Source organism: Chaetomium globosum, genomic scaffold (assembly GCF_000143365.1).
Source record: "Chaetomium globosum CBS 148.51 scaffold_3 genomic scaffold, whole genome shotgun sequence".
In the NCBI taxonomy this organism is placed as follows: domain Eukaryota; kingdom Fungi; phylum Ascomycota; class Sordariomycetes; order Sordariales; family Chaetomiaceae; genus Chaetomium; species Chaetomium globosum.
The window spans coordinates 3,782,365-3,801,198 of record NT_165978.1 but is presented as its reverse complement, the minus strand read 5'-3'; the positions used below and the strand labels follow the sequence as shown (position 1 = coordinate 3,801,198).

The 18,834-nt window shown below is 53.3% G+C and overlaps 5 protein-coding genes across 5 annotated transcripts; 3 read left to right on the top strand and 2 right to left on the bottom strand.

Moving 5' to 3' along the window:
• Positions 1 to 407: 407 nt before the first annotated feature.
• CHGG_06519 (uncharacterized protein) lies at positions 408 to 1,515 on the top strand (the record flags this gene model as incomplete). The annotated part of the gene is made up of 2 exons (XM_001222613.1): positions 408 to 516; positions 599 to 1,515. 2 exons carry the CDS (start codon positions 408 to 410, stop codon positions 1,513 to 1,515), a joined length of 1,026 nt encoding a protein of 341 aa, XP_001222614.1.
• Positions 1,516 to 2,485: 970 nt separating this feature from the next.
• CHGG_06518 (uncharacterized protein) lies at positions 2,486 to 4,785 on the bottom strand (the record flags this gene model as incomplete). The annotated part of the gene is made up of 2 exons (XM_001222612.1): positions 2,486 to 4,728; positions 4,782 to 4,785. 2 exons carry the CDS (start codon positions 4,783 to 4,785, stop codon positions 2,486 to 2,488), a joined length of 2,247 nt encoding a protein of 748 aa, XP_001222613.1.
• Positions 4,786 to 6,824: 2,039 nt separating this feature from the next.
• On the bottom strand, positions 6,825 to 6,994 carry CHGG_06517 (uncharacterized protein; the record flags this gene model as incomplete). The annotated part of the gene is made up of 2 exons (XM_001222611.1): positions 6,825 to 6,903; positions 6,960 to 6,994. The coding sequence occupies 2 exons, from the start codon at positions 6,992 to 6,994 to the stop codon at positions 6,825 to 6,827; spliced, it is 114 nt and encodes a 37-aa protein (XP_001222612.1).
• A 400-nt stretch (positions 6,995 to 7,394) lies between these two features.
• CHGG_06516 (uncharacterized protein) lies at positions 7,395 to 9,157 on the top strand (the record flags this gene model as incomplete). The annotated part of the gene is made up of 2 exons (XM_001222610.1): positions 7,395 to 7,414; positions 7,528 to 9,157. The coding sequence occupies 2 exons, from the start codon at positions 7,395 to 7,397 to the stop codon at positions 9,155 to 9,157; spliced, it is 1,650 nt and encodes a 549-aa protein (XP_001222611.1).
• Positions 9,158 to 10,638: 1,481 nt separating this feature from the next.
• CHGG_06515 (uncharacterized protein) lies at positions 10,639 to 16,986 on the top strand (the record flags this gene model as incomplete). The annotated part of the gene is made up of 4 exons (XM_001222609.1): positions 10,639 to 10,994; positions 11,061 to 16,575; positions 16,628 to 16,849; positions 16,918 to 16,986. 4 exons carry the CDS (start codon positions 10,639 to 10,641, stop codon positions 16,984 to 16,986), a joined length of 6,162 nt encoding a protein of 2,053 aa, XP_001222610.1.
• Between the last annotated feature and the right edge of the window lie 1,848 nt (positions 16,987 to 18,834).

The following is an 18,834-nucleotide window of genomic DNA, read 5'->3' as shown; positions in this document are numbered from 1 at the left end:
CACTTTCACAGTCCCTCGATGAGGTAGGTACCTACCTCTTTTCTTCTTGGATTCCATGCTTCCGCTTTCAACTTCTTTGTTGTTGGAAACAGCCCTTGCAATGCTAGCTTGCACCTGCCAAGCGCGCTTGGAGATCCGGGGAAAAGGCGCCCCATCGATCCATTGTGCTGATCCTTGCTAGCCAGTTCTTGAGATCCACAAGGCGTTGAGCCAAGAAACTTACGTAACATCACCCGTCAAGTGCCAGTCTTCGGGGGTTCCTTTGGTCGATCCCTGGCCCACTTTCGGTTGCCTGCCCAGACTCCCGTCACCAGACTGGTTCAATTCCCTGTCTCTCCAACATCCGCCTCGACTTCTCGCTCAGAGCGCTGCAACATCCCAACGACGCAACGAGGTTCCTCGAAAGAATGGCAGCTCCAGGAGTTCTGGATCCGACCAAGGCCGGTCAATATCCTGTTATTCTCAGCGACGCCTTGCTGGGCAAGCCATCCAAGGAGACCTACACAGGAATAAGATGTGAGTTCCGCCTCGCCGACCATCGCTCCGAGGGCTTCTTTTCGCACTCCCTAGCAAGCGCTGACTTTCCGCTCCCTCGTAGACAACCACCGACCAACACTCTCATCTGATACCGCGCCCAACACAGCGCGCCTCAAGAAATCCGCCAAGGACGACTCTTACAACATCGGGTTCGACGACCAAGGAGACAAGTACCAATACAATGGTGTCCGTACCACCGACGATGGCAACTACGTCCTAATTTTCGACCCTGCTCGCAAAGCCTTTGTATTGCACCGAGTTGACTCGACCTTCCACATGAACATTACCCGCATGCCGACCGACAACAACGCCGAAAGCCTGCGCCAACAGTTTCCTCAGCTCGAAGTCAAGACCGCCGACTCAACCAGGAAGCCAAGAGGGAAAGTCGCAGAGAAGGCTAGCAACAGCCGGCCGAACACGGCCAAGGCCGCTCCCACGAAATCCAAGGGCGGGAGGAACCTCGCCGCCGGAGACACGCCAAAATCGAAAGCGAGCGGTCAACCGGAAAAGAATAAGACGCTGGAACTGACACTTCCCGATCTCAGCGCGGCGGCTGCCAATCCTAAGAAGCAGCCATCGGCATCTCAGCCAGGACAAGAAAAGAAACCCAAGCGCCCTGCTCTGTCCCCGGTCGAGTCGGAAGAAGACGATGATGACGACGACGGTGGCCTAACGGTCGAGTACCCCGAGGGCAACCCAGCCGCGTTCCGCGCCCCCAGCCAATACATTCCGACTTTCCCTTCTGTGACGAGGCGGTTTTCCGAGTTCGCCAACGAGAGGGAGTCGGACGACGACGATTTTGATACCACTATGGCGGGCGGGTATGACGCCGGGTTGCCTGAGGAGGAAGGATACGCAGGGGACGAGTACGAGGAAGAGGACGAGGAAGAACCGTCGCGCCGACCGGCGAGCCCCGCCAGGCCTTTTCCAGTTGGAGATGCCCGCCGCCGTCGAACCGGACCGGTACACGTTCGATGATGGGGATGAGGACGAAGACGAGGACGGCGACGATGCTTTGGAGCAGGACATTGGGGATCTCGAGGCAGCGCTGATGAGAGAGTTTGAGCAGGCCGAAGGTGGCCATGAGAGCGATAGTTCAGTGAGCGAGGAGGAGTGAGGTTCGTTTCAACGGCATCTACCAACCGTCTTCTCTACTTTCTGCCTTTTTTTCATATCTCTAGGATTAGCATGTATGGCGTTGCGGTTTATATCGGCTGGTACGACGGTCAGTACCATTGGTTTCTGCCGAAACACTCGGACCTGTTCAAGGAAAATAGCATAGCTGGCAATAGTGTTGGCGGCGGTCTATTCGTGCCTTTGTTTTTTGTTTTGCGACTAAATGGAGTTAGCAGGCGTGCCAGGATACCACTTGATCTCAAGTTTGATAGACTTCAGTTTGTTTGACAAGGTATGGTTTCTCTTGGAAATATCGTAGCTCAATTGTTGCGTTACATAGATAATATATTGATGATAGTAGTTGCATCTGGAAAAGGATACCAGTGATGACACCAGCCACTGCCATTTGCTCTCCGTCGTGACCGATGCCCCATTCCTGCCGTATTTTTTACAACGCTTCCCGCCGAGCCTTTTACGTTTCCCCTGATATTTGGGGCAGTGTATCTTGTCGATATTAGCATTTTAGGCAGAGCGGAAGTGGACAGAGGACAAAGGAAGCGGTCTAGGAGTTCTAGAGAGAAAGTCCTAATGCAGAAAATTACTCCCCGGCCTCCATGCCCAACATAACATCAACGGCGATACCTATCTAGATGGGTTATGATAACGTCCTCCACGATTCACACAAAATCTTATGAGATATTCCTAACACACACCCTCGGGCTTCTACTCAAGCATTGATCCACAACGCCGCCCCGGTGGCGGTACCAGAACCCTTCACCGGAGCCCCTAGCCCACGGCAATTATAGCCATCGTCGCCACATTTCTCCCTCACTTAATCCGCTAGCACAAACGGGTCAACTGCTGTTCCCCGACCCCACCCCTCCATTGTCAAATCAATGGCTAGTTTAGTTCCCATCGCAGTGTCCTGCCCACCCTCCTCATCGCCGCGCAACGTCTCCGTGTCCGAAAGCTCGTCCAAATCCATCATGTCGTAGTCCCGGTTCTCATCCTTGGCGGCTTGGTTCAACTGCTGGACGACATCGCTTAGTCTATGGGCGGAGGGGTTGCTGGTGTTGTGCGTATTGTTACTGTCATCAAGACAGATGTACCTCTCAGGAGAGACATCGCTGGGTACCCCGGCGAAAGGGTTGCGACGGACGGAAGGGTCGAACCCGTCTTGAACCAACAACCAATCGACAAGGTGGTCGTACAAGACTTTTACAACGGAAGGGGCGAAGGCGTTGCCGATTTGCTTCTTTATATAAGCCCCCTCAAACTTGTGCCAGGTCGGGAAGCCCTGGAGCACTGCATACTCGAGAAGGGTGAAATCCCGCTCACCATCCCAGTGGTAGTTCTGACCACCGTTTGTGGTGATGGTTTTTGCAAGCTTTGTTGCATCCCAAGGCACCTTTGGCGGGTCGAACCTTTTGCTGAGATGGGGTTCGTGGAGTTTATGAATGAGGGTTGGCGAGATTGAGGACAGTACTGATTTTGGAGTTGCCCAGGGCTTCAACCCACAAGTACCGTCCTTGTTGTGGGTTGGGGGCGGGAGGGGGGGGAGCCGTTCCCCGGGGGCTGAGCCGATCATGATTAGTCGCTTTCGCAACTGTGGTACGCCGTAACTGGCAAGTGGCACGATCTTCCATCTGACCGAGTACCCGAGTTTGGTGAAGCCGTGAAGAAAGGTATTAAAGAATTCTTTAAACTTGGGACTCAGGATTCCGAACGTCTGCTCAACGGTAAATACCCTCGGTTTGTGGTTTTCCACCAGGTGTGTAGCCGAGAACAAGACGGCGATGTTGTGTGCGTCGTTTTTCCCTGCCACAGTGTGTGCTGGCGACCAGAATTGACATGGCGGCGAGAGGTGCAAAATGTCGACTCGCCAATGGGTATCGCTCGAGGTGATGAAACTCGCGACATCCATATCGTAGATTCGGCTTTCACGGAAGTTGCTCTTCAAGGACTCCACAGCTGGCGCCCAGTGGTCTACTGCAAAGAGCAATTGAACCCCTGCGCGCTCGATGCCTCGTGAGGCCCCTCCTGCGCCAGAAAACACATCGCCCGCCGTATAGCGTTGACCGGGAGAGAGATTTGTGGGACGGACGTGGCCCGATGAGCCTGATTCCAGGTCTAGCACCGGATGGCTTGATCCGCGGGGGTTATATGATCCTCCCAGAACCTTGCCACCACGCCATCGATTCAGGTTATTGGCGTTAGACATTTTGAAATCCGGATCCGCATCTTCCTCACAAATCCTCTGCAGGGCCCATTCGTGCGGTTTGTCGTTGCCGTCGTGGTAGCAGACATCGTACCGGTATCTGCAAACGAGGACCGAGTTTTGCTCCACCCATCGTCTTCCCTTGGTGGCGTATTCGACGTCCCCAAATCGGTGCTCTGGGAAGGGCGCACTCGTGATTCGGAGAATTCTCACGCGTTGGATGTCGGTCGATTTTACCTCGACCATGGCCTCCTTCCACTGCCTTCCGCTAGAACCGCGAATCTCGGCAATCATTGCCACCTCGTTGAGCTTGGGGAGCAACATCCCATCCAGCTGCCGAGTACGGGTAAATCCCAATCCCCGTATCACTGCTTCGGGGCCCGATCCAAGCCTGGCAATGCTGGAAATCCTAAGGAACTCAATCTGGAACGCTCCTACCGGGTCTTTGAGTTCCACTGTCATCCCTGGTCGGATCTGAGCCCCATCTGGCAAATGGTAGTTTGGGATTTCTCGTTTGCTCTGCCTCGGAGCCACTGCGGGTCTTCTCTGAGCGCGAGAGTCGTCGCCAGTTAAGTCAACAAATCGGGAAATGTCTTCCTCTAAAGCATGTTCCATTTGGAGCTCTTGGTAGTCGTCTCCAGGTGGGCTGCTGCTCCCGGGTCTGCTGCTACTTGTTTGGTGGACGTGAGATGCTACCCATTCGGCAAGTCGCCGACCAGTCTGGGCTTCTTCCTCAATTCTCCGAGCCCGATGGGCAATTTCTCCGAGGTTGTCATCATCGTCAATGACAAGGGGGTTGTGTTGGGCTCCGAGCGAGGTACGCCGATCGTTTAGAGGTATTCTTCGTGAGTGGGAAGCTAGATTGAGTTAGAAAGTGTTACCAGGCCAGCTGAACTGGGCGATCTCATACCCATATTTGAGTTGCTTGAGCGTTGACGCTCTAGATTGCACACGGAATGCGCGAAACACGATGCTAGTGAATATCGCACGGCAGAGGGCGTGTGAGGATTGAGAAGGGAAAGAGTCAAATGACTTGAAACTCGACAATAACTGAGGGAGTGAAGAAGTATGATGCCACAGTACCAGCGAATATGTAAAAGCCCAGCAGGAGCCAAAGGGTGGGAAGGTAAATTCGACGACTAATCTGGCGAGAAGTTTGGGGTGGCTGAGGAGTTCCGAACGGTGAGGTTCTTTCTTGAGGGTTTTCTTTGAGAAAAGTTAGAAGCCCAACGGTTAGTTAGGGATGGCTGTGCGGGTTTTGAGGAGTATGCGAGAAGCAAATCTTGGAGAAATCACAATGGTAGAAGCCGCTGCCCCGACAATATCATGTTTGGGCAAGGCCACAGAGGCAGGAAGGCACAATAAGTGATGGTAGTATTCCAACCAGAATTTTGAGATTAAGGAGGCAGCATTGATGATGAAGAGAGCACCGAGAAACCCAACTACTCAAGCTTCCGTGATGTTATCACCTGGTCCGGTAATAAAAAGGCCCCAAAGAGACACATCAGTGATCAATAACGATACCCCAAAGACAGTAACAATACAAAGAAACTAGCTGAAAAGGCATATTCTCACTTGTGATAGTCCGCCATAATAAGTCTTAGAAGCGAAACATTGTCGAAGAATGACATTGCATTGGGATAGTGCGGGATTTGCAGCATTTCTAAAAGGTCATGAGCTGTTGTTTAAGAATTATAAGTGGAAAGGACAATAAAAACACATTGTTCGATAACTGTGCTCTATTGAGCAAGCAACAAAAAAAGGTGTCCGGTTGCTGGAAAGGGGTTTCAGGGGTATTAAGATCTTGCATCAACAAAGCCTCGGAGATTGGTTGTAACGACAACGAGGGTTAGGGCTCCTCCACATCCAACCCGGAGAAGCTTGCTCCGTTCCGAGCTGTCCAATTGCCCGGGCTTGGGGATGAGATGGGTCCACATCCCCAACAGCTTTTTTTCCATCCAACTCAACCAGTTCATTCTTTCTCTTCATTTCTTCGAAATCCAGTTAACCTCCTTGTTTGGTAGCACGGCCAGGTGTTGTGAATTCATTGAATAGGTAAGAACATTTACGCTTGTATTATATTTCTGATTTAATGATGACTTTAAAATTCGACAAAACCTTGACTGCTGAGACTCGTCTCTGAGGAGAAGAATTATTCTGATGTTTTCCATACCCTTCAGACTTTTTCAAGAAGCACATGGTTTCTCGGTCTGGGCTAACCTTTTGTGGCTTTCGTTTAGCTTTTTACTTTTACCATACAAACTGTGTCCGTGTCAGCACATCGAATACTGGCTAGTCTATGTGCCGAATTGTACTGTTTGAGAGTGGCTGCACGTCTTGGGTTGCTGCGTTTGGTGTTTGGTTGCCTGCCTGGGTAATCACATGTACTCCTACATACATATCGCTTAGTTCAGAAATACAACCCGTTACAGACCTCAGCCATTTGAGTATAACCAGTGTCCTTGTTTGTTTCTTGCTGAGTCTATCTATATGACGGACCTCGTCTCCGTATATGCGCAATGTTAGAAAGGGGAAGGAACGGCCTTGCTCCTGATGGCCACGTGACCTACACGCCGCCTGAACATATTGGCTTCGGGAAGGTAAAAAAGACAGCGAGACATCTTTTGGGTACGTAGATAGCAAGTATGTCAGTCTCCCAAACTGCCCTGTGTGTTTCGCTGATAAACTGGGAAAGTATCGGGCTCAAAGGCAGGGCAGATGATGGCCAATGTTGCAAAGTCATGGGCGGGCCTGTCATGATCGTGCCTTCCTTGGGAGTTTCGTATGTGCTTTTACTCCCCGATTTTGGTTTTGTTCCGTTCATTTTGCCCTGCTTGACCAACCTTGGTTCAGTTCTTCAAGGGCTTACTTGGGACGAAGCCCTTGATTTAACCCTTTATTGCTGTGGTTCGACTTTTTTTTCTGCCACCTTTCCACATCCATCCACGAGGCCTTAGGAGGAGGCCGAATCCTTCCTGAAACATCTCGACGGCGAGTTCAACAGCACATTTGCCTCGTGCTCAGCGGGAAACCTAGAGTCAGTTCTTTCAAGCTTTCTACTTTGTCACTATATGGATTTATCACTAACCCGGCTGTAACAAGCTCTGTAGCAACACCTGGCATTTCCATCACCGACCTGTTCTGATAGACTTCAGAACCTACCTACATCGGTCGCCCACACCAAGGAGCTTTCAGGGAGCACTCAGCTACTTCAAGCAGCATCAAGAAGTATGGAAGCCTATTGTGTGACCTTAATCACCCTGTTCTTCAAACTGGCAACAGTTCATCCTCTCTCTACTTGGGGACTGCTTGACAGGGTACTCTGAGCGCTACCTAAGGTAGTGCTTGTTGAGCAAGCCCAACGTCTATATACCTACCCATCACTCAACTACCCACTCTAGCTTCTAAGAAAGCCACGCTTGAATCATGCTAATCCCCCCTAGTTGACCAATTCATTCAAGACCCTCATCCCATTCACGGCTTAAATTACAGCCTACAATGCAGACACGGGCAGCCACAAAACATGCTGCTGCTGCTGCCACAGTTAGCGATGCGGTTGTCATCTCAGGCGTACAGACCGAGGCAGCACAAGCACCAGAGAGAACCGCCAGCCCAGAAATGATGGCTGACTCAAAAGCGTCTGGCAAAACCGCCAGAGTTAGCACAAAGCGCAAACGTGGCGTGAAGAAGCAGTCACAGCCCCTCAGAGGTGGTTGGGCTTTGCCTCATGGGATGGGTGTCAGAGTTACTGGCGCAGATGCTTCGGGCACTGAGAACGCTGAAGACACATTGCCAGTGTCGGAGTCAGAGCTTGCCGACGCGACCTCTGGCCCAAAGGTTTCCGCTCAAAATGTTCCCGCTCAAAATAGCGCTGTCGTGACTTCGCAGCCTAAAATCGGCACTAAAAAGGAGGCACTTAAGCAGTCTAGACAAACCCGCCTATCCCTTCGAGTTACTAAAGCCCAGGCCACAACGGTGAAATTGGAGAAGCCCGACGATGCCTCCATCAAGCAGGAAGACGACCGGCCGAACAAACGTGTGCGGACTACTCTGAGGGCTGATAAGCCGGACGATGCTCCAGTTGCTAACAAGGCAGCATCGGAACTTGCGCTGATAAAAGCCGAGGAGAAAAAAGCCCTGGACCAGCCCACACCAAAGGTTCTGATTATCAAGGGCATCACTATCAAGGACAACATTGTTGCCAAGTCTGACTCAGCCAAGATTGTCATCGATGCCAGCCAAGTGCTGGATCCCAACTTCAGGCGCATTGTCAAAAGAGGCAAAGACAACCCATATGGGTTGACACCGGGGTTCTCGCCTTATCCATACCGCCGGGTTCCTACGCCTGAAGCTTGCGAGGAAGTGCATCGGATCTTGACGGAGATGCATGACAAGGTGACGCAGCCCAAGGAAATGCCCCTGGCTTCTCTCGAGGTTGCCGGGTGTGGTGAGGTTCCTTGCGTCCTTGATGCACTGCTGAGAACCTTGATCAGCGGAAACACCCTCATGGAGCTCGCAAACACAGCCATCCAGAACCTGGTCAGATATTATGGCCGCGGCCAAGTGGGCACTAGCGCTGGGAGCATTAATTGGGAGAAAGTCAGGCTGTCCACGCATGCTGAGCTCACACAAGTCATCAAAGTCGCTGGCAATGGCCCCAATAGGAGCCAACATATCAAGCGTATCCTCGACATGGTTCATGAGGAGAATGTCCAGCGAGCCAAGATGCAACGCCCCGAGACAGAAGCAGGCCAAACCCAAGCAGTGGCTGAGGCAGGAAAGACAGCACTTCACCTTCTCTCGCTCGACCACATGCGTGCCATGAGCAAAGATGAGGCTATGGCTAAATTCCTGAGCTACCCAGGCATTGGAATCAAGACAGCGGCCTGCGTCACATTGTTCTGCTTGCAGAAGCCCTGCTTTGCTGTGGACACACACGTCCACAAGTTCTGCCGCTGGCTGGGTTGGGTTCCCGACAAGGCCGATCCCGACAACTGCTTTCGGCACGGGGACTTCATGGTGCCTGACCATCTCAAGTATGGACTACACCAGTTGTTCATTCGCCACGGCCAGACGTGCTTCAAGTGCAAGAAAGCGACTAAACCGGGTACCAAGGACTGGAACGAGGCGCCAGACTGCCCACTCGAGCATTTGTTGGTCCGAAGCAAAGATGAAGCTGGGTCCAAGCCGAGGGAGGTAAAGAAGGCGAAAAATGTGAAGGAGGAGACGAGCTCCGAGTCGGAAGATTCGGAAACCGAGAGTGCATGGACGGAAGAGGAGGAGTAAAGCTTTATTCGCGGTGCTATATCTTGCCTCAAGATACAGACATACATACCAGAAAGAGACGGATGAGGTTTGGCTCTATTTCATGGGGAATCTCTGGCTGGTTTGATGATTGATCTGCGGGGGCGAGGAAGCGGCTCGAGAGCTAGAATCTTCGAGTTCCAACCTGGTGTTGCTGGAAGCTCGGGGGTTAACAGAACTTGGCAGAATATCTCGTTCAATTTGTGACAGGGCATCTAGCTCCAGCAAATTCAAATGGCTTCAGCGAATTCCACGTTTAACTACCTACCTAGATAGTTTATGTGGTTGCCAGATTTTTAAGGGGTTAAAATTGAAGTTTCCATGACGAATTGACAATGACGACAATAGGGTACCTGTGTACTTCATTCAAGGTACCCCCGAGTTAATGCCAAGCAACTGTGACGTACCTACTTCAGGACCCTGTCCTATTAGGGTTCAGCTTTGGTCGAAGGTAATCTCTCAAGGGTGCTTAGGTTCGGTGCAGCCAAAGGGTGCACAACAAAGGCTTGTCTCAACAGTAGGCTCTCGAGCTTGTAGCGAACTGTAGCTGTGATTGCTAACTGGAGAACCCCCAGGGCTCTCCAGGACGAGTGACTATATACTGACTGACTTTCTTTGCTCAGGTTGCTCATGGGTCTTGGCCCTGAGCATCCTGAGCAAAGAGTGCTCTTGATGCTCACGGGTCTTGGCCCTGAGCACCCTGAGCACCTCGGTGCTTGCCTATTTATTGGCTACGTGCTTCCTCTTAATGATTGGTTCGGAGTATTGCCAGCGTACCCCGCCGGCCGGCTGCATGCGGCCATAACCGTGACAAGTAGTTACTTTTGGCCTACAAGGCTCTTTTTTCTGGTAAGGGACTTTCGACTTTCCATACACAAGTCAATTTCGGCCTGTGCAAGGTCCCCACTCCCTTTGCAAGCCTCATTCGGCCCCACTATTTCCCGCTAAGGTAAACTGCTGCTGCTGCAAGGGTTTACACTACATTGCCGCCAGCCGCCCCACCTGCTGGCCCCACAAAGAATTAACGCGCTGCATTGGCGTGCAACCACCTTCGCGATTGCCTGCCGACCAAAAAGGTGCATCTGCCCACCTCTTTAACCCCCGAAGCAACATGCTCTTTGCTGAGCCACACCAACACCTAAAACCCTCTTGTTGGCGGGCATTTCTTTGCAATAACACCCGGCATCAATGAGTAACCCTGTGCCTTCCTCTTTTGTGTGTTGGCCACGCTCTTTCACATCGGGTGATCGTCCCCCAGACGATCCTATTCTTCCAATCTCCCTTTCGCGACACTTCTGCCAGTCCTCGGCCCATTCCGCAAGGTTTTCGAACACTGAGACCTAGCTAGAACTACACTAGGTCGTCGAACGGGAACCTATCTCTTTCCCAAGTTTCGATCGTGTATTCCTCGCTTAACCCCAGTCGCAGCGACCAGCCGATTCCGTTCTTCACTCGTAGCCGCCATGGAGCCGAATGCTCTTCTGCAGGCTGCTCTTGCGTGGCATCGTGTGTTTGAGGACCGCCCACCAGATGCGCATCTATGCTGCCCCAAGATCGACGAAGAAGATTTCGCGAACTACGACGAGCCCAATGTTCCTGACGAAGGCGGGCTTTCAGCCGAAGAAAAGCAAGGCCGAATCGAAGAATACGAGAGCAGGTTTCAGAATACCTATGATCTCAGCATCCTAATGGGCCTCGGCAGGGAGGTTGCCGGCGAATGGCTGGACAATTGGACACAGGCTGTCGATGCCTGTCTCACGCGGTGCGACTCGTGCGTGAGAAACTGGCATCGAACCCGTCAGCCATACCTCAGCGGCTTGTAAGCACATCCCCCTCCCCCTGCTGCACTGTTACTCGGACTGATATCTCCCGTTGTGGTACGTAGGCACCTCGCACCGGAAATGATCGATTACATGCGGATCAAGCTCGCCGAGTTTGACCAACTACGTATCGACAAGGGCCTCCAGAACGCGAGGTCAATTCTCGAGGCGAAGGGACCCATGACGACGGCCAAGCTAGTTGAGCACGACATGTCGGCTGTCATCGCTCTTTTTGAGGCCCTCTGCAGTACCGAATATCTCGCCGGCCCTGGGAATAAAGAAGCCTTCACCTACGTCTTCGAGAACACGCAGCAAAAACGGCCGCTGCGGATGCAAGGAGGTCTCATACCCACCATGACCCACTTTCTCTTCGACGAACCTTCTACCCCTTATAAACAAAAGTTTGCCGAGTGTGCTTGGGAGAAACGGGCGCTTGGGTCTATCACGGATCAGGAATGGGACTGGGCTATCTGCCCTCATTTGAGCAGCGCGATCCTGCGAGTGTCTCTGTCCAGAGGAATGCCGACGCCGGACAAAATTTGCAGGTTTTGGCATGGGTTTTCCCTCATCCTCTGGTCTCTGAGCGAGAAGCAGATTATCAACTCTCTCAGGGCGATGGAGGTATCGCCGAGCGTCTACTTTCTTGCCTTGGAGCACCTGGCCACTGATTCCGACGAAGCCCTGGCCGTGGTTTTGAAGGGTCTTCGGGGGCTCATGGAAAAGTCCTCAAGCGCGTTCTGGTCCGCGTTTGACCAAGTCACCCCCAGCCAACTCGTCGAGGAGATTTTCAAGAGCCCCGCATTCCGCCGCTTTCTGAACAAGTCACTGGCACCAGACATGATGGTTACTGAAGGGGACAATCAACTACCGGCCCTGGCGGCTTGGATGGGGGCATTCATACGGTCCTTGCCCACAATACAGCGATCGGACGTGTGCGAATCATTGCTGCGGCATCTCTTCGACACATTTCGTCGGGATCCGGCCGCGGACCGGGCCGCCCAAGCGACCTGCACCCTTGCGGGTTTGGTTACTCTCAGGGAGTCGCTTGATGGCTATCTTCATCAAGAAGCCCCGTTTGACACGGGCACTGCGCTCATCATGGTGAACCAGCTGCTCAACCGCGTCATTCAGTACAGTGATGTGATTATCACCGCCGCTGGTCTCAAACCCGGAGACACCTTCAACGTCGGCATTTCTCAGGCGGCAATGGGCATTATCCACTCCGCCCTAGCATTGGATGCCAGGGCGACGGAGATTGAGTGGAAAGCGTTGACTACTGGGATACCAGTACAGGATGCTGTGAATCGGGACTCTGGGGTGCTGTGGGAATCCTTCCTCGAGATGCTATGGTATGGGCAGCTTGGACACGCTGAGCTAGCGAAGGCCATGCTGATGGCTACACTGCGGCTTCGAAGCATTGAGCGGTTCATGCCTAAGCGCAAGGAGCAACTTAAGCCGGAGCAACAAAAGTTTAATACAAGGTATCAGCAGCAAACGACAGCAATAGGGCGGATGCTCGGCCGGCTTTCCGATTTCAAGCAAGAGGACCTCGTCAAGTTTTGCTCGGAGCGTCAGAGCCCGACCATCCACCCCATCATATCGTCATTGATTCACGGCGAAGATGCTATTCGGGAGGCTGGCTTCGAACTGCTCAAGGCTATCACTAGCGAGGGCCTGCCCTCTGAGGCGGTGGGCAAGATGTTGGAGGACTATTTCACCCCCTTCCTGAATGCGTTCTCGGAAGCAGTGCATAGCGTCACTGCGAAGAATGGCACAACTAGCCCCTGGAGTCATATGCTGCCAATCCTCAAGTGCAGCGAGTTCGTTCTAAACGGCCTTTGCGACCCTTCTTCGGGCCAGCTGAGGCGCAAAACCCTCACCTCGGAAGAACACGCTGCTGTCCAGCGGTGGTGGGAGTGTGCGTGGCAGGTCGTTGATCACTCATTCGTTATGATGAGGGTATGGCACGAAAGGGTTGACAAGAAGATCATGGAGGACTTCTGCCGAGACGTCATGGAGCTGGGCAACAAGCTGTTCGCCCAGGACGGAGTCATGGCCTCGGCTCTGAGCCAGCATAGCGGCGACGACGGCGGTCAGGCTAACGGGGATGCGACGACGAAGGCTTTGAAAGCCGTCCTGGAACCCCCCAGGAGGTATTCGTTCTCTCTTGCCGACATGCTGCAGCTGAGAGACAAGTATCTCATCGCGGGCATCATTGAGGTGATCAAGAAGCTTCTGGCAAGACTAAAACAGAACGACATGGTCTTGCCCAACAAGGCTGTTGTGCACCTCCACAACATGCTCCGGCGGAGGAAGCTCGCCGGTGGAAGACTAGACTACGCTCAGAAGACCAACTTGACCGATGAGCAGCGAATTGAGTTGCTCAAGGCCCTTGGGGAAGATGCCGTGATCGAGGAACAGTTTATGGGGCCTAAACCTGGCGAGAGGGAGGCCAAAGAAAAGGAGCGGGCCATGAAGCAGAGCAAGATTGACTTCTCCAGGGGTGTTCCGAGCACTTCCACCAAAGGTCGGTTTGCCGAGATCACCCCTAACTTCGAGAAACGCGGGTCTGCGCTGCTCGCTAAATTGAAAGAGGAGGGCCCAAAGCCCAAACAGCCAACCAAGCTGGATCAAAAAGCCGTCCTCGCAAATCAATCATCGATCAAAGAAGCCAGGGCCCGGGAAAAGGCCGAAAAGGCGAGGAGAGATGCCGAGGCAATTGCGAAAGCGAAAGCCTTGCGAGCGCCGCCCAAGACCGTCCCTGGCGAAGGTTCTGGCCTCCAAGGCATCGCCGGTGTCCGGGGCAAGGATCATGCGCCGGTCGTCAAGGATGAGATCATGGTTGGCTCGTCCTCGGAAGAGGAAGATGACTCTGAAGACGAACGGATAGCATTAAAAGCGAAAGCGGGGAACAAGAACCTCACTGACACTGAGCGCCGCCGGTTGCTCATGCTGGCCGAGAAACGGGGCCCCGTAAAGAAGGTCAAGCTCCAGCGGTCAGCAAAGGATATGCGAGCGCGCTTGATCCCCCCCATGGATGTTCTCCACCAGGCAATTCTGGAGTGGGATATTTTCCACGAAGGCAACGACCCCCCCAACGGCTACAGGTGCGATCGCGTTTCGGACGACTATTCGGATCCCCACAGCTACAAGCAGACCTTCTTCCCTCTCCTCATCAATGAGGCCTGGCGATCGTTTGTCACGTCCAAAGACGAGGCCACGTCCAAGCCTTTCGGTATCAAGGTTCTTAACCGCATGACGGTCGATAAGTTTATGGAAGTTACCGCCTCAGTTCCCGCCCAAATCAGCAAAGACCGGGGTCTATCTGAGGGAGACATCGTCCTTGTCTCAAGAGGGGAAGATCCGCTCAATCAGCCGACGGAGTTGCATTGCCTTTCTCGTATCTGGAAAACCAGTTATAAAAAGGACACCGTCGAAGTCGTCTACCGCCTCAATGCCAGAGGCAACCAGATTCTCCCGGCACTCCTTCCTGGCTCCGAGTTTAATGTCGTCAAAATCACCAACATGACGACCATTGAACGTGAATATGCGGCGTTGGAGAGTCTGCAATATTATGACTTAATGGACGAGGTGCTGAAGGCGCAGCCGTCCCCGATGCTAACGTTCGGCAATGAAGCGGTTAAGGGGGTCATGGAGAATTACCAACTCAACCCCGGCCAAGCTCGTGCTATCCTGAATGCTAAGGAGAACGATGGCTTTACCTTGGTTCAGGGCCCACCAGGGACTGGTAAAACAAAAACCATTGTCGCCATGGTCGGCTGCCTCTTAACGGGAGTCCTGAAGTCGTCCAGCGGTGCAGTCCCCGTCGTGAGGCCCGGTGCCGCCTCCATTAACCAGGCGCCTTCCAAGAAGTTGCTAGTCTGCGCGCCCAGCAACGCGGCTGTAGACGAACTGGTACTGCGGTTGAAGGCTGGTGTCAAGACGATGAATGGAGCGTCCCACAAAATCGAGGTTATACGCCTGGGTCGTACCGACGCCATTAACGCTGCCGTCAAAGATGTGACGCTTGATGAATTGGTCAAAGCCCGGATGGATAGCGCAATGAATAATAGCGGCCCGAGTGATCGCGAAAAACTACATCAGGAGGCCGGTATGCTTAAGGAGAAGATCACTGAGCTGCGGCCTCAGCTCGAGGCCGCCCGGGCAAGTGGTGACCGCACGTTCATTATGAAGCTGCAACGGGAGTTTGATGATCTAAAGCACCGCCAGGCTCACGTTGGCGCCAAGATCGACGCCAACAAGAGCAACGGAAACACGTTCGCGCGTGAGGTCGAGATCAAGCGTCGGCAAATCCAGCAAGATATCCTCGACAAAGCCCAGGTTCTCTGCGCCACGTTGAGCGGCAGCGGCCACGAGATGTTCAAAAATCTCAATGTCGAGTTTGAAACGGTCATCATCGATGAGGCTGCGCAGTGCGTGGAGCTGAGCGCTCTCATCCCCTTGAAGTACGGCTGTTCCAAATGCATTCTCGTCGGAGATCCCAAGCAACTACCCCCCACAGTGCTCTCACAATCTGCTGCTCGGTACGGCTACGACCAGAGTTTGTTTGTGCGGATGCAGAAGAACCATGCTAAGGACGTTCATCTGCTCGATATGCAATACCGTATGCACCCGGAGATCAGCAAATTCCCTAGCAAGGAATTTTACGAAGGCTTGCTCCAAGACGGTGCGGATATGGGACAGCTTCGTATGCAGCCGTGGCACCAGAGCGAACTTCTTGGCCCCTATCGGTTCTTTGACGTCAAGGGCTCCCAGTCGCGGGGGCCGAGAAACCAGTCACTAGTCAATGACGAAGAGCTGAAGGTTGCCATGCAGCTCTACCATCGATTCCGCACTGACTACGGCAATGTCGAGCTAAAGGGCAAGATCGGCATCATCACTCCGTACAAGGCTCAGCTGTTTCGGCTGCGACAGCGGTTCGCCGAGAAGTATGGCGACGGGATCGCCGAGGAGATCGAATTCAACACCACGGACGCCTTCCAGGGCCGTGAGTGCGAGATCATCATCTTCTCTTGTGTCCGAGCTAGCCCAACCGGCGGTATCGGTTTCATGACGGATATCCGTCGTATGAACGTCGGCCTGACCCGCGCCAGGTCCTCGCTATGGATCCTGGGTGATTCTCGCGCGCTGGTGCAGGGCGAGTTCTGGGGCAAACTCATCGAGGACGCGAAGGAGCGCGATCGCTACACAAGTGGCAATGTCATGACCCTGCTCGACCGACCGGGCCGACAAGTGCCCCTGCCGTTGCCTACTGCGTCGTCCTCTGAGTTATCTCAGCCCCTCGGCCCCATGGAGTTGAAAAACGACGTTGCCATGACCGATGCGCCCGAACCTCCCCAACAATGGTCCGCTGCAACAAGAACGCATAACCAGGATGCAGTCCCAGCTGCTCCGACGCTCCCGTGCCATGGTTCAGGCATCGGTGGTCTCAATGGGAAAGGGGAGATTACATCGATGCTACCCAGGGGTGGAAACGCGCCCGTCATTCAGTCCACCGCTGGCGCCGCAGGGAAAAAGCGGCCGCGGGATGACGAGGACGGCCGCGCCGGCACAAAGAAGGTCCGTGACAATACCAGCGCTCGCTCAGGCCACCCTTAGCTAATGATAATAGCCCATCCAGGCGCACCCCGGCTCAGACCGAGGCCCCGTGAAGGCCCCAACAGGTCCCGGTAAGCACAAACAAGCAAAACCGCCAACTGATCCCTCGGCGATGGAAGTGCTGGGTTTGATTCCTCCGTCGCGTGCGCCTGCCCAACCATCCCAGCCGGCTCAACAACCACACATCCGGCCGCCTGGTGGAACTAGGCCCAATGGAGCTCCCAATGCGCCAAAGGTGAGCGAGAATCTACTTGGGTGTGATATCCCCACATGGGCACATTGTCTAACTCGAACGATGTTTAGGGACCGGTGACGATGCCCAAGAAACCGGCTGCGGACCCGTTTATTAGACGGAAGCCGGGCAAGCGTTAATGGCGCAAAAGACCATCCTCTTCTTGTTCTTTTTTGTTCTTGTCTTTTGCCTCTCCGGTTCCTCTTTTCTTAGTGCATAGTTACTCGCCCCAGGATGATGCATGGTGGGGGATAGAAACCTAGATACAGGGCGCGGGGTTCACGTGACGGCCATGCAGACTAGGTAATTTCACTTCCCCCCGGGGAACAGGAACGATAGACGGCTAAGGTATAGCCGGCCTGACTAAACTCAGGCTGAGCATCGGAGTTTTCTGGGGGCTGGGGGGCTCGGTCGCTGGAATACCTAGCAGGCGGGGGTGGGTCTGTTTCAGTCACCACCCTCGGGTGCTTTCTTTCCTTTTCCTTCTCGTCTTTCCCTTCGCCACCCACCTACCTAGGTTGGTGTGGCGAAAATTAAGCCAGTGCCCGCAGTGATCTGAGGACTGACCGAGGCCGCAAAGAGCAGCCTGGGGTGGCCAACTTGGCATACCTACACTAGACTTCAGGTCTCTGCCGGGCAGCTTAAGGCCTGTCGGGTAGCTGTCCCATGCTCACCTCGGCCACATGATGGTGGTTAAACAGTCGGCTGCCCGCTCCATCTGCCTTGCCTAGGAGAAGTGCTAGTAAGACGGAGGTCTGCGACACTGCCGGGGACTTGTGGGACTTCCTCTTTCCCTGATGATGGGTGAATGAATCATGACGAAGGGACCTATCTCAACCTCAAACTAGGATCAACCAGTCAGTACGAGGTCCCTTATCAGGAGTCTCGAAGCAGGGCCCATGCGCCATAGACCTCGTTGTGCAGGATACCCATTGCGCAAGATATTGTGCTCTCCTTTCCACCGCTGCACCATTCCCATCGCTGTTACACCAGAGGCGAATCATCCCCTGCATATGCCTCCCCTGTCTGTCGCGTGGTTCGTTACACGGCTTGTCTGTGTGTGAGCACTGGTGGTGTCGGTACCTCTGCATAGATCTGCTAGACGCTGCCCCGTTGGGTTTAGTCCATTGACCGCAAGATGATTTTTATTGGCCGAAATTCTCCGATGTCTCGAATGATGCAAGCCAGCTCTTGTTTTTTATCCCATTTTCTTGTCCTTTTTTAGCGGGGGTGGGGGGGGGTTGTTCTCTTCTCTCAACGTCATTTGCTAAGTGGTCTTCCATATTCCCATATTCGTATAACTAGGTATCTTTTCAAAAACTACCTACAACGGTTTGGCCGACAAACTTCAGTTAGGCAGTTAGGTCTGAAAGGGAATTGAGCCCAAACGTGAGAACAGCCCGAGTCCACCAGCGATGCCACTGATATGACGACCTAGAACGAATTCCTGACAGCTCACTCGTCCGATTCTCTCCGCTGCTCCGTCACCCTTCCATGTCTGGGGAGGGTTGTTCTGATAACACTGAATCAAGAGAGTCATCAGCTGACCTTTACCCCTCCCGATTCCTCGCGTTCTGTCTCATACATGTCAAGGATACCAGGGCATTTCGAAATGACAACATTCCCAAAGATCGGATCATGTTGCGCAATGACCCCCTAAAGCGTACTGGCAATGTAGGGGCTTCGATTCAGTGTTTTCAGCCCCCCCCCCCCCCTTCAAAAAGAACAGGGCCTAAGTGTGGGTGCCTGTTACGGTCTGTATTTCTCCTTTTAAAACCCCCTTTTCATCCCGAGCACATATCGGAACATTCGCACCATACCATACTACCATACTACCATACTACCATACTACCATACTACCATACTACCATACTACCATACTGTACCATACTACCATACTACCATACTACCATACTACCATATTACACAAACTGTACATTACACAAACTGGACACTGTACTTTAGCATAGCAAACAACGACCCAACTC